The sequence below is a fragment of the Hemiscyllium ocellatum genome, chromosome 3, assembly GCF_020745735.1.
Source record: "Hemiscyllium ocellatum isolate sHemOce1 chromosome 3, sHemOce1.pat.X.cur, whole genome shotgun sequence".
Taxonomy (NCBI): domain Eukaryota; kingdom Metazoa; phylum Chordata; class Chondrichthyes; order Orectolobiformes; family Hemiscylliidae; genus Hemiscyllium; species Hemiscyllium ocellatum.
The window spans coordinates 79,783,179-79,797,858 of record NC_083403.1 but is presented as its reverse complement, the minus strand read 5'-3'; the positions used below and the strand labels follow the sequence as shown (position 1 = coordinate 79,797,858).

General features: G+C 39.4%; 1 protein-coding gene across 3 annotated transcripts in view; it reads left to right on the top strand.

Moving 5' to 3' along the window:
- The window catches only part of LOC132806285 (syntaxin-7-like), a 51,031-nt gene that overhangs the window by 7,314 nt on the left and 29,037 nt on the right, over nt 1–14,680 (top strand). For all 3 annotated transcript variants that reach the window (XM_060821231.1, XM_060821230.1, XM_060821232.1), the window contains exons 2-3: nt 3,990–4,190; nt 10,151–10,220. In XM_060821231.1, the coding sequence (XP_060677214.1) occupies nt 4,082–4,190; nt 10,151–10,220 (179 nt within the window). In that variant the 5' untranslated portion in view covers nt 3,990–4,081. The remainder of the gene's footprint in view (nt 1–3,989; nt 4,191–10,150; nt 10,221–14,680) is intronic.

The following is a 14,680-nucleotide window of genomic DNA, read 5'->3' as shown; positions in this document are numbered from 1 at the left end:
CCATCAGTCTCCACGTTCAAAGAATCATTTTCCACATTTCCACCAGATCCAGCAGGTTGCTATCGCAAACATCTTTTCCTCCCCTCCACTGTTAGCATTCTGCAGGGACCATTCCCTCTATGACATACTCATCCACTCTTCCATCCCTCATAAACCTTCCCCATTTCCCCCATGGCATCTTCCTATGTAATCACAAAACATGTAACTTCTGCACATTCACATTGTGTCTCCTCAGTGTCCAAGGCCCTCAGACATACCTCTCAGGTGAAGCAGCATTTTGCTTGACCTTTGATTAGTGTACTCTATTTACTGCTCATAATGCAATTTCTGTTACATTGGTGAGACCAATGCATACTGGGTGACCACTTTCCTATGGACACAGTAAGTGTATTTATAATGACCCTGACCTTTCAGTTCCTTGCCACCTCAATAAACTATGTTGCTCCCATGCTAGGATTTCTGTCTCAGGCTTGCTACAGGGTTCCATTTAATCTCCACACAAGCTGGAAAGCAGTTCCTCATTTTCCACTTATGCATTTTACAGTCCCTAGGGGTCAGTGCTGAGTTGCATAGCTTCAAGAGTATGACCTCTGAACTCTATTGTTTTTCCTTCCTTGTGCCTTGGTTTTGCTCTCAGCAGGCAGACCTCTTTTCTGCTTTTCACAGCTAATGTTTATACTTATTTTACTTATCTAGCACTCCCTTTTACATACATTTTCGCTGCCTGTGTCTTTTGTTCTGTGTTCTCCTGCAATCTTTTCCCCTCGCTCTTCCTCTGTTAATAGTATAAAACTCATCGTTTTCAACTCCTTTCAGAAGATGAGTCATAATGGACTCAACGTTAATTTCATTTCTCTACAGATGCTGCCAGACTCACTCAGAGTTTCTCCAACATTTTATTTTCCTATTATCTCCACATCTTACTGTCATTGTAACAGAGATGGGTATGTTCACTGTACAGAAGGATTTTGGTATATAGTAGTCAACATGGCCAATCCAGGTGACCTGAAAATGTGTTGCTGGTTAAAGCACAGCAGGTCAGGCAGCATCCAAGGAACAGGAAATTCGACGTTTCGGGCCAGAGCCCTTCATCAGGGATCCAGGTGACCACCTAATCTTGGCAATAGTCAAGACAAGCACTTGCTGTGACTTAGATTGTGACTAAAGCATTTTTCAATACAGGTTTTAGTTGTTTGTGAATTCATTCTGAAATCCATTCCTGTTTAGCTTAGCATAGCTTCACTTGACATTTCCAGATATGTTTGCCTTGCATTTTGCTAGGTAAAGGAAAAGGATTGAGGCTAATTGCATACTTTTATGTAAATTTACTGCTTTGCGTATTTCCTTTTGTACGTAGGACACTATCACTTCCACAAATCATTTTGAAGGGTGCTGAATGCTTGACTGTAGGCTGTCTTTTCCTCTTGACTGGCTGGCTGAGAATGACAAACCAACTATTAAGTTGCAAATAAATTATCCGTTCCTTTGTCATTTTTATCCTTTTTGTTTCAAAAATATACTGTATTCATGAAATATATTATGCACGGTTTGAGGCATGAAATGACGTGGCACCAAGGAAGTCCACAACCCCCTCCCCATGACCAGGTGCTGTGTCTTACTGCAGCCGACGTGAGGAAATCTGCATTTTACTCCCTTACTCCCCAGTAGCTTACTACTATTGCAAAATTTCCACTCATTGAATCACTTCAGTCTATCACTTCTCATGATGTGTGGGCACCGGTGTCGGACTGGGGTGGACAAAGTTAAAAATCACACAATGCTAGGTTATAGTCCAGCAGGTTTCTTTGGAAGTACAAGCTTTCGGAGTGCTGCCCCTGACAAAGGAGCAGCGCTCCAAAAGCTTGTACTTCCACATGAACCTGTTTGACTAGAACCTGGTGTTGTGTGATTTTTAACTTACTTTTTCCATTGCTTGGTTCCTTTTTCCTTGGAGTGGATCTTCCTATTGGCTCTCCTCGCCTATCTAACCCAGCTTTATCGCTCTTTAGTAGAAATATTTCCACTTTCCTCCCTGATTACAATCCTCTGGCTTATTCACTAGTTTTGCAATACATAGCCAGGAGGGAAATTGCTGCTTGGTGTTAATAATCGATTTTCCTTCTGTCTTGATTTCTGTATGCTTTTTTTTAGCCTTTCGCCTCCCTGACATGTGCTTTGTTGCTCCCTTAGTTAAAGTTTTCACATTTTCCATTTTTCTGCCTGCATTCATTATGTTACATGGGATGCTCATTATTTTATCTGCAGGGTCCTGAAGACTGTGTGACCTATGTTTATTTCAGATTATGTTGCAAACCATTTCCTGTCTCCACTGGATTCATGCTTCTATTGCTATTTCTGACTCCTCCACTGGCCCATTCCCCCATTCTATCACTGAAACTTATTTTTGCTGAGTCTGAGCCATTGATGAGATCAACCTATATATCTGCAAAGAGAAACTTCTCGATGACTAATCAGTGGTGATTTGACTAATCAGTTCATTTTGTTGCATCATCTTCACCTTGTGAATGGTCTAATTCCTAGCCTGATTTGGGCGCTGGTTAGCAGGGACCAGGTTTGATTCCAGCCTTGGGTGATTGTCTGTTTGGAGTTGGCATGTTCTCCCTGTTTGTGTAGGTTTCTGCCAGATGTTCCAATTTCCACCTACAGTCAACGATGTGCAGGTTAGAGGAATTGGCCATGCTAAGTTGCCCCATGGTATCAAAGGATGTGTAGGCTAGTTGGGTTATCCATGGTAAATGTGGGGTTACAGGAATAGGGTGGGGTTCTTGGTCTGTATGGGATGATCTTCAGAGAGTTTGTGCAGACTTGATGGGCTGACTGGCCTCTATCCACTCTGTAGGGATTGTATGATTTGTTGGTCTGAAATCTATCAGTTAATTCCATATAACCGATAAATTTAAAAGGAATGAAACGACTGTGATCTCTAACCAAAACCTGGGGTGTATGGCTGTTTTATGGATTGGATAGATTTTCATCTTTAATTCTTTGTTATTAACAGGAAGATAGTTTATCTTGAACCACCCTATTCCATTGTTTGGGGATTCTAGAACTAGGGGTCCTAGTTTGAGAATTAGGGTCAGACTGTTCAGGAGAGATGTTTCGAAGCACTTCTATAACACAAAATGTGGTAGATGTTTGATACACTGTTCCTCAGAGAGCAGTGGATGCTGGATTGGATGTAAGGTATTAAGGGATTAGGTCACAGATTAGTCGGGATCTCATTGAATGGTGGAACAGGCTTGAGGGCTGAATGGCTGCTCATGTACCTATGTCTCTAATTTGACAAGGTTCTGATACTTCATTAAATGTATTCAAGACACAGTTGGATAGGTTTTTGCATAGCAGAGGAATTAAGGGTCTAATGCAGTTAGGAAGAGTAGGAACGATGGATAGATCAGCAATGATCTTAACGAATGGCGGAACAAGTTTGATGGGTCAAATGCTTCTATTACTGTGGAACTATGAACTGATATCTGAAAAAGGTTTGCATTCTGCACATCTATTCTGTCTCAGCACTCTTGTATTAAGTAGTGCTTTTCATGACCTTGGTATATCCTAAAGTACTTTACAGTTGGTCAAGTGCTTTTGAAGTGTCACCATTTTTATAATAACTCAATGTAACATCCACATTACACAAAGCAAGGTCTTACAAACAAGGAGATAAATGATCTGATCATTGCTTTTAATGATGTTAATGATGCTGATTGGACTAAAATATTAATTATGAATTAAAATTGATGAATTATGAAATTAATCTTCCATAGAATGTCAACTTTTTGAATCTATCTTTTTCACCATTTCCTAAAAGTTTTCTCCTGAATTTCTTTTTGTATTTATTATTGACTAACTTTGTATTAATTAGCCCTACTTTTGAAATCCAAGCTTTTGATATAGGTGGATAAATCTTCCTTCCCCTATTGAATTATTTTTGTGATTTTTATGTTCATATATTTTAATGTGTTTTCCAGGTCTCAGGAATAATCCAAGGGAAGATTATTTGGATTACTGATGTTGGTCGACTGAATCTCGTACTGAAGTTTTATTTAAACTACAACCAGCCATGATTTCAAACAGGGACGATAGTCATGTGGAAGAAACTAGTTCATCTTCAGATGCACGCAAGCTTGCTCATGTTATAAGTTCAAATATCCAGAAGATCGCACAATATTGTAAGTTATACAGTGTCTACCTTTCTATTAAACTAATTATTTGTTTTCAAAAAGAAGCTCTAACACATTGACCTGGCAAGAATGAAGAAACGATATATTTTAAGATTTATCAGTGGTTGGCAATGCAATACCTAAATATTGCTGAAAAGAGAGACGTATTGGCAAAGTTTTTTGTCTCATACTTATGAGGACAAATGCAAGAATATCAAATTTTAAATCATCACTTAATTATAAGTAGGTAGAAGTGTTGGTTGATTGGCAAGTTTTAGAGAAAATGTTGGGTTGAAAAGGGCTTGTAATTGAGGCAAAGGAGAATGAAAGCAACATAAGCAATACTACCTGCTTTGTTTTTCCAGTGCACGCGTGTCTGAGGGCTGTGTGCAGACATGACTTCTATTATTGGAAATCCGTGCATCAGCACGCTGATTGGCATGTGCAGAGCCTTGCTCAGCAGCTGCTCAATTTAGAGGGAACTTTGAATACAAGAATTAGGAATAGATGTAGGCCATTCAACTCTTCCAGCCTGCTCTGCAATTCATTAAGATCGTGGCTGATCTGCTTATGGCCTCAACTCCTTCCTGCGCATCCTCCATAACCCTGGACTCCCTTGTTGATCAAAATTCTGTCTAAAACCATCTTGACCATATTCAGTGAAATGACCTTTGCTCCTGTGTGGGGACAAGAATTCTACACAGTAACAACCCTCTCGGGGTGACAAAAAAATAGTTATTTCAGTCTTAAATCAGATACCTCTAAAGGGTTAATTTGTGTTCCTTGTCTAGACTCTCCTACAATGGAAAACATTGACTTGTTTGAGGTGAGATTTGAGAGAAGTGTGCAAGATTGACTGATGATCAAATGTTGGTAAGACTATTCCCATTAGCAGACCGTACAAGGACCAGAGGACCCATTTAAGATTTTGGGCAAAAGATACAGGAGAAATGTGAGAAAGTATTTATGCTCGAGAATCTGGAACACTCAGCTCTACAAGGATGGTCAAAGTGTGAGCAATCAGTTATTTCAGGAGGAAAACAGATGGTGACTTGAAGGAAAAAAGTTTTCACGGATTACGGAATTTGAGCAGAGGAGTGGAATGCTCCTCTGACAACCTACAACAATACGATGGATTGAAAACCCCCTCCCTTACTGCCTTAAATTACTCTGCAACAGTTTTTTGAGGGCTCTGAACTCTGAAGTTTACACTCCTGATTTGCAGTCTGTGTAAGATAAAGTTCATTGGTATTAGTAAGCTGATGGGGACTGAATTTGGGAGGTAGTCAAAAAAACCAGGTCTGCAATTTTTACCACTAGAGATTTATTGACATAAATGTTCGAATAGACTCTGAATTGTAATTATGCCAGTTCAACAGTAGTTCCAGTACAATTTGTATTTATATATTGCCTTTAGTGTTCTAAAACGTTTTCAGAATCAGAGTAAAGTGGGGACCAAGTTAAAGAAACAGGCATCAGTAGAGGCAGTCAAGAGCCTGGTTAAATGATCGGTAGGAGGGTCTTAAGAATAAAGAAATGTTTGTTTTTGATTCATTCATGGGGTAAGGGCATCTCTGACTAGGCCAACATTTATTGCCTGTCCCAAATTACACAGAGGGCAGTTAAGAGTCAACCACATTGCCGTGGGTCTGCGATCACAGGAAGGCCACGCCAAGTAAGCAAGGCAGTTTCCTTCCCCATCTGCTGTAGCAGGATTTGAACCTGGGTCCTCGGAACATATCCTGGGTTTCTGAATTAACAGTCTAGCAAAAAAATTTAGTTTTATTATGCCATGATGTGTAGATTTAAGACGGAGAAGATGGTGTGTGTATGGAATGAGCTGCCAGAGGAAGTGGTGGAGGCTGGTACAATTGCAACATTTAAAGGGCATTGGATGGGTACATGAATAAGAAGGGTTTAGAGGTATATGGGTCAAATGCTGGCAAACGTGACTAGATTAATTTAGGATATCTGGTCGGCATGGATGAGTTGGACCAAAGGGTCTGTTTCCGTGCTGTACGTCTGACTCTAACAACCCCATTGGGCCATCACCTTCTCTAAAGATGTGATGGGATTTCGGGAGCAGATTACAAACTATAAGATATAGAGACCCAAAAGCACTGCCATTCCAGTTTAAAAGTAATTTGTTTGAAAATACCTTGCACATAGTACTTGTGATGACTACTGTATTTGACAATGCTATACTATTTGAATATAACTTGTTTATTATAATTCATCAAGTGACTATCAATTCCTTTGCTTTAACTATAAAAATTTTAGTTTTCCATCTTTTGGTTTCATATTGGTTGGGCATGTACTGTAACTTGTACAAGCTAATTAAATGTGCGCTATAGTGCCACTAGCCCAGTATAGGGAGCTAAACCATGGCTCAGTGGTTAGCACTGCTGACTCACAGCAAGTGCTGTGTTTAGAGTCCCGTGTTCAGTTCCACCTTTGAGTGACTATCTCTGTGGAGTTTGCACATTTCTCCCATGTCTGCATAACTTTCCTCCCACAGTCCAAAGATGCACAGGTTAAGCGGATTGGGTGTGCTAATTTGCCCATAGTGTCCAGGGATGTGCAGGGTAGGTGGAAGAGCCACGGAAAAAATGAGGTTATAGGGATTGGGTAGAGGGCTGGATGTGATGCTGTCTGGGGGGGTCAATGTGGATTCAATGAGCTGAATGGCCTAGATCTACACTGGAGAGATTCTATGATAGTACATTTGTTGGATTATCTTTTTCTTAACTCACTGATCCTTCTGGTCTGTATACAACTGTGACCAAAGGTTGTCAATGACGTGCACTTGAGTCTCTGCAAATGCTTATAAAACTATTAAATGAAGAAAAAGAATGGATTCGAAGTCTTTACTCTCTTCTTCTCTCAATGACCAACTTATCATTTAATGATCAACTTTGAGTTGGTGTGAAGTGCAAAACTTGACAGTATAACTCAAATGAGATAGACAATTTGATGGAGCACTTTAACTGGATAAATACAAAATCACATTTAATTAGATTGTACAAGTTACTGAAACTGACCAGGTACATAAACAAAAGTAGTGCCTTGTTTAAGGTGTATACATGAGAAAAATAATTTTTATGTGAAACGATAATTTACTGACTCAACATCCCAAATTATGAAAACAAATTGGGTAAAACTGACAATTTGTGGCAGTAGAATGGAATAATACAGATGACATTGTAATTTTTTAAAAAATTGGTTCACACGTGTTCTTCAGAGAAGGGATCTGAGCTTCTGTTTTGTCAAGCAAGCATTCATGAGACTCTAGTCCCTCATGTGCAGTTAACATTAACCTAACTAGGAGTGGACCTGTTGCCAAGCCAAGAAGAGCATTATTAAAACTGTGTATGCATTGCATACTCCATGGAAAGTTAAAAATGACACTAACAAACTACAATTTGGAGGTACCGGTTTGGAACTGGGGTGTACAAAGTTAAAAATCTCACAACACCAGGTTATTGTCCAACAGATTTATTTGGAAGCACTAACTTTTGGAGTGCCACTCCTTCATCAGGTGGTTGTAGTGTATGTACTCCAGAACCACCTGATGAAAAAGCAGTGCACTGAAAGCTAGTACTTCCAAATAAACCTGTTGAACTATAGCCTGGAGTTGTGATTTTTTTTTAACTAACAAACTACAGTAGTTCTCCATACTGTTTATTTTTGCTTACATCACCAGAGGGTAACAGTAGTATAAGTTGACTTGCAACTGCTATTACAAATGCCACAGGGAGAATGAAATTTCAGAGATTCTAAAGTTTGCATTCTGAGAGAAAGCTATGTTAATAATTGCAGTTTGAAATCCTTTGGTCAGCCATCATTGTCATATTGTATCAGCCCAGCCTTCCGCCTCCACATACATCAGCTTTATCATTATGATTGATGAGGTCAGTAGTATTACAGGACATACAAATCAGGAATAGGCATAGGCCATCTATCCCCTCCAGCCAGCTGTGTCATTAAACAAGATCATGGCCGTAACTACAAACCCACATTCTTGCTTAACTCAGGTAACCTTTCATCTCCTTGTTCAACGCAAATCTATTCACTTCTGCCTAAAAATATTCAAGGGCTTTGCTTCCACCTACTTTTCAGGAAGAGAGTCCTGTAAACTCGTGACCATCAAAGAAAAGGAAAATTCATCTAATTTCTAAATGGTGATCTCTAATTTTTAATTAATGACAAATAGCTTTGGATTTTTGCATAAGAGGAAACATCCTCCCCATATCTCCCCTGTCAAGCGCCACTATTGATTTTGTTTGTCGAATTGCCACTTACTCTTCTAAACTCTAGTGGACACAAACCTAGCCTGTCTAATTTTTCCTCAGAAGAAAAGCTGACCATCCCAGAGAATGGCTAGTGAGGTTTCTCTGACTTGGCTGCAGACATTTGCATCTTTCTTTAAATAACGTAGCCAATACTGTGCATTTACTCTAGATTCTGTCCTGTATAACTGAACCATAATTCTCCTCCTCTTGTATTCCATTCACCCTGTGATAGTCTTTCCTAATTTCCAACTGTGCCTGCATATTAATCTTTTGTAATTCATGCACAGTCCACTTCCTGCACCTCAGAATCCATACTCTCTCACCATTTAGATAATACTGTTCTTTATAATTTTTCCTGCCAAATGGACAATTTCATGTTTACTCACATTATACTTCATTTGTCAGGTCTTTGCCTGCTCATTTAACCTATCAATGTCATTATGTATCATTGTCCTTTCCTATTTATCTTTGTAATAATAGCAAATCTGGAAATCATACTATCTGTCCCTTCAACTCAGTTTTTTATATAAATTGTAAACCATTGAGTACCCAGCCCTGAGCCTTTTGGCACACCACTCATCACATGCCCAGCCTGAAAAAGACCCGTTTACACTTATACTCTACTTCCTAGTATCCAGCCAATCTCCTACCATGCCAGTGTGCTACTTCTTTCACCATGAGATTTTATTTTATTTTTTGCAGCGATCTTAATCTGGAAGCTTATCGAAATTCCTCTGGAAGTCTAAGCACAGCACATCTACCAGCTGGTCCCTCATCTAGGTTGATTTAAACTGTCAATGATTTGTTTTTTGCTTTGTCATTTCATTGACATGCACAGAAGTTAAAATGCGCTTGTGCAAACATGACTAAAATCAAAGAAGGTATAATGGTGTTGATAACTCTTGTTAACATTTGTTAATAGTACAATTTTCTATAATCTGAATTCTCACTATATTGGACAATATTGCCTGAAATAAGTAGTTGGAATTGTATCTGATGACTATCCTATGCAAGAGTGGATGTTTAGAATATTAAAATAGCTGGCTGTTGCAAGCTTTCTTAATTAGAACCTCCTACAATGAAAGTAGGTGTTCATTAAGCAATTGAAGAAATGTAGGGCAATGGGTTTTGGAGAGTGTGTGTGTGTGTGTCCAGGTATGTGAATGTGTATAATTTTACTGTCCAACTGGAAAAATTCTTGTTTTAGAGTTTGCTTTGCTCATAGTTTACAGGAACTTCTGATCAGTGCTGATACTAACCTGATGTCCTGTCAGCCAGTGATTACACAAATGTTTTCTGGTGTCAAAAAAACAAACTCCTTTTTCAGGAAAGGAAGCAAAATGAGCTGGAATTGAAATAATTGGCTTCCAGGCTACCTACCTTACAATCAAAAACATGATGATCTCACGCTTGAAATTGATAATCTGACACTGAATTGGATCAATTTACACTATTTGCAACTTAACTGTAGCTATAGTTTAGTCAACTTGGAATTATAATGAAATTTGAAAGGTGAATCTCCCGCACTCAGTAGACCTGCTAATGGCTGTCACTGTTTGTCTGTAGTTCTTGGTGCATCCTCTAAGATTAGTTGTTCGTTCAAGGCTATCATTTGCTGAAAATTGTTAATTTTGTCTTTAATTATCTTAATATTCAATAACGTTTTCACTTCTTCAGCTGCAGAAATCCAAAATACTTTGGGCTACTTCGGTAAACCTGAGGATAATATAGAACTTCGACACCAGCTGTGAGTATAATTTATGGATGGAAAATCTAGATTGCTTAATTTACATTGCCCCAAAAGAGTAATCAGAAAGATATGCTCATAAATGAACTCATTAATTTGGGAATGTTTGAAAAGGTGTTCCCATTGTTTGCTGGTTTAACAACACAAAGGCGTGAATGCAGGATGAGGAAAGTAAGGAAGATAGTGAGAACATAGAATAATTTTTCAAAAACTGGAAACTGAGAATCTGTGACAGGTATGAAGGGGAAGTGGACCAATCTTTGGAAAAAAAGGTGGAAAGTATAATAAAATGGACGCTCAAGAACACACTATGAAGTGTCAGCTAGAACATAATGATGGTCATTGTGCACTGTGGCACAGAAAGAAAGCCAATGATGATGTTCAAAGAGGAAATATAGGTGTTCTTCAGGAAGGTGAAGGTGAGGTAGAAGGTAGATTAGTCATGGTCTTACGGATTTATGGGGTGAAGGTCCAAGTAATCTGCATTTATTTTGTATCTTCTTAGCTGTTTATTAAATTGGGTTTGGTCTTAACTTTCTTCTTAAAGTGAATTTGTTTCCAGATTGTGGCTTTGTAGACATGTGGTCATGTTTTGGATCTTTTAATTTGCCATAGCCCTTATCAGATCATAAGGCAGCAATCTTGTTAGAGATGTCTGGTGGTTTAACCTGAGAACCACTATGCTTCAGGTGAGCAGAGAGCTAGAAGAGGAGATCCTTCATGGCAGCCTTAACTGGTGTGGAAAATGAACTGACGCTGTTGACATCCGTCTGTTTCACAAACCAGACAGCAGATAAGCAAGGTGCTAATGGGATGAAAATTTTATAACTGTTGCTGCCATGGGGGACTAAGTATTTAACCGTTCTAAGGGAACTGAAAGCAGACCTGGTAGTCCCAAAATCCAAGGGTTTTAAAAGACATGACAACAGAGGTAGTCTGCAGGGTTACTCAGTGCTTCATGACTGCCTCATAGTGCCAGGGACAAAGGGATTGTCGGTGTGGAGTTTATACTTTCACCCCTTGTATGTGGGTTTTCTCCAAATGCTCTGATTTCTTCACATTCCAAAGATGTGCAAGTTAGGTGGATTCGCCATACTGGATTGCCCACAATGCCCAGGGATGTGTAAGCTAGGTGGATTAGCCATGGGAAATGCAGGGTTACAGGGACAAGGTAGAGGAATGTCTCTGAGTGGGATCCTCTTCTGACGGGTTGGTATGGATTCATAAGGCCTACTGGCCTGCTACCACACTATAGGGATTCCAGGATTTTATGATAGTGGACATGATTTGATGAAGGAGTGACGCTCCGAAAGCTAGTGCGCTTCCAATTAAACCTGTTGGACTATAACCTGGTGTTGCATGATAGTGGAGGCATTGATCACAATATTCCAGACTCCCGGAGGGTTTCAGCTGACTGGAAAACCCGCACTATGATATCCTGTTTAAGACTGAAGGGAGACATACTGGGAAATTGTAGGCCTGTTGGCCTAACATCAGTCATCAGACTTTAGCATCATGGGAAAATGCTAAAGTCTGTTATTTTGGAAGAAACAGGAAACATTTTAGGAAAGCTTAACACATTCTGAGTCAGCGTGGTTTTGTAAAAGGACAGTCACATTTGGCAAATCTATTCCGGTTCTTTTGAAGATATAACAAGCAGAGTTGATCAAGGGGACCCTGCAGATCTAGTGTTTTAGGATTTCCAGAAGGCATTTGATAGGGTGCCACACAAAAGGTTCTAGCACAAGCTAGGAGGTCACAGTCCTGGGGTAATGTATTGGATACATTAGATAAAGTCCCCCTAGTCCCAGAGAATCATCAGACTGCTTCATTATTAAAGAGCGCTGACTGGCGATGAGTTAAACCTGTGGGTCACCATGCCTCAGGTGAGGGGTGTGATTGAGAAGACGGGATCTTCATGGTAGCCTCAGCTGGTGAAAGCCACCTTATCAACCTTGTCCCTCACCTGAGGAATGGGGACCCTAAGGCTATGCTCATTGCCAATTATATTTCTTTTGAGTGAGAGAGCAATTTGTAGTCCTCTGGGTTTATGGCAACTTTATTAGGATAAATTGAGAATTGGTTAACACAGACAGCAGTGAGTCAGGATACAAAAGGTCTTTTTCAGGCTGGAAAGACTTACCAAGTGGAGCGTCACAAGGATCAAACTCGACCCTCAATTCTTTACTATCTGTATTAATGTTTTGGAGGGGACAGAGTGTAATGGATCCAGATTTGCTGCTGATATAGAAATAGATGTGAGGGCATTTTGTGACAAGGATATAAGGAATCTGCTGGGGATGTATGTTGAGTGAATGGGCAAAAAGGTGGCAGAAGGAATTTAGTGTAATAAAGTTTGAGATGATGCACTTAGATAGGAAGAATCAAAAGTCAGGTGATAATTTATTTGGAGAGTGACTCCCAAAACAAAGTGCAACACAGACATGTTCTTATGAATGAAACATAAAAGTAAACATGCTGGTGCTCTGAATTATTAAGAAAGTAAATGGAATTTTGGCCTTTATTGCGAGGAATTTAGATTTCTACACGCAGAAGATTTGTTAGAATTATATTAGTATTTGTGAAGTTTTACCTGGAGTACTGTCTCTAGTTTTGGTCCCCACATTAAAGAGGGTATACTGGTAGTGAAGGCAGTTCAAAAGTGATTCAGTAGGATAATTCTTGGGATGAAGGTGCTAGCCTGTCAAAAATTGCTGAATAGGTTTATTTGACCTTTATTCTTTAGAGTTTAGAAGAATGAAGGATGACTTTGTTGAAAGATGCAAGGTTTTGAGGAGACTTGATGGAGTAGATGTTGAGATGATGTTTCCACTAGTGAGGGAGTATCGAAATAGGAGCATCAGATACAGTGTAGGATACACTCGTGTAAAACTGAGAAACAAAGGAATTTCTTCTCCGAGAAGATAGTGAATGTCTGCAATTCCCTACCCCAGAGAGATGTGAAGAAAGTGAAAGTATTTAAAGAGGCAGTAGATATATATATTTGCACTATATTGGGGTGATGAGGGCTATGTGAAGTTGGTTCAAGAGGAGGTGAGGCCTGGGGAAGATCTTGAAGAGATGAATAGCATACTCCTTCCAGTTCATATCTTCTTCCATATCCTAACCCCATCAATGTTTCATCACTGATTCTTTTATATATTCATAACACAGAAGATGCTTTACCATGATTTGTGACATTGTAACTTTGGTTTCTTCTACTAGAGCAGGCTTTCCTTTCATTATTAAAATCTGGATGGACATTGAATGCTGTATGATCAGTGGTATTGTACTTCAGGTGACTGTTGCTTAGCTTGATCATTAGCTGGGATCATAACAATGCATACATAATGTTATTACTGGCTGAATCAGATCTGAGTCTGCCTTGATTAATCATATTTTCTTTTGGTTTTTGTTTTGTTTTAACAATTTGGTCTTTCACTGAATGCAAGCATGCAGTGCTGCAGATTTGGTTCTAACAATGTGCAAAAGTAACGAAACTAAAATAAATCAAATTATTCACATATAATTTGCAAGATTTTTGAAATGTATTGATAAAATACAATCCTAACTCTCCCAAGATCATCATTCTGTAGTGGTTGAGTCATATAGAAAATTCTCTTCTTTCTCGCTCTCATCTATAGGTTTGACTCAACTTTTTTTCTTTTAATTCCTAGTCTTGAGAGTTTTTCGAGCATCTTCATCGATTAGTTACATAACTTAGCTTAGACTGCCTCAACATCAAATAGCCATTCTGGGTTCTAAACAAATACTTATCGTCTGAATGTATTACATTAAAGCGCTTACATTGAGGGTGAATCTATTTCCTAACAGTCCTATACTAACCCTGTTTTCTAGGAGAAACTTCTGTATGTCTAAGCTAAACCAAGACACCTGCGAACTGAATCTCTGGGCAAAAAAAATCCTGATCTTTATAAAACTGAAAGTATTAGTTTCGGTTGTGGGCGGCACGGTGGCACAGTTCAATTCCCGCCTCAGGCGACTGACTGACTGTGTGGAGTTTGCACATTCTCCCCGTGTCTGCGTGGGTTTCCTCCGGGTGCTCCGGTTTCCTCCCACAATCCAAAAATGTGCAGGTTAGGTGAATTGTCCATGCTAAATTGCCCTAGTGTTAGGGTAAATGTAGGGGAATGGGTCTGGGTGGGTTGTGTTTCGGCGGGTTGGTGTGGACTTGTTGGGCTGTAAGTAATCTAATCTAATCTTTGATGTTTACTCATCTATTTGTGAAACTTGTCTAATGCAAACAAATTTTCATTACAACTTTTGTGCTTGTGCTTTGTAATTTATTTCCTAGCTCCTTACGTTCTGCCTTGAAGACTCGATCCCTCTTTCTATATTTTTGATACTGACATGGACCTCAACCTCTGGGTATTCTCCCTCCCCCTTCAGGATATCCTGCAGCTGTTCAATGGCATCCTTGACTCTGACACTAGGATGGC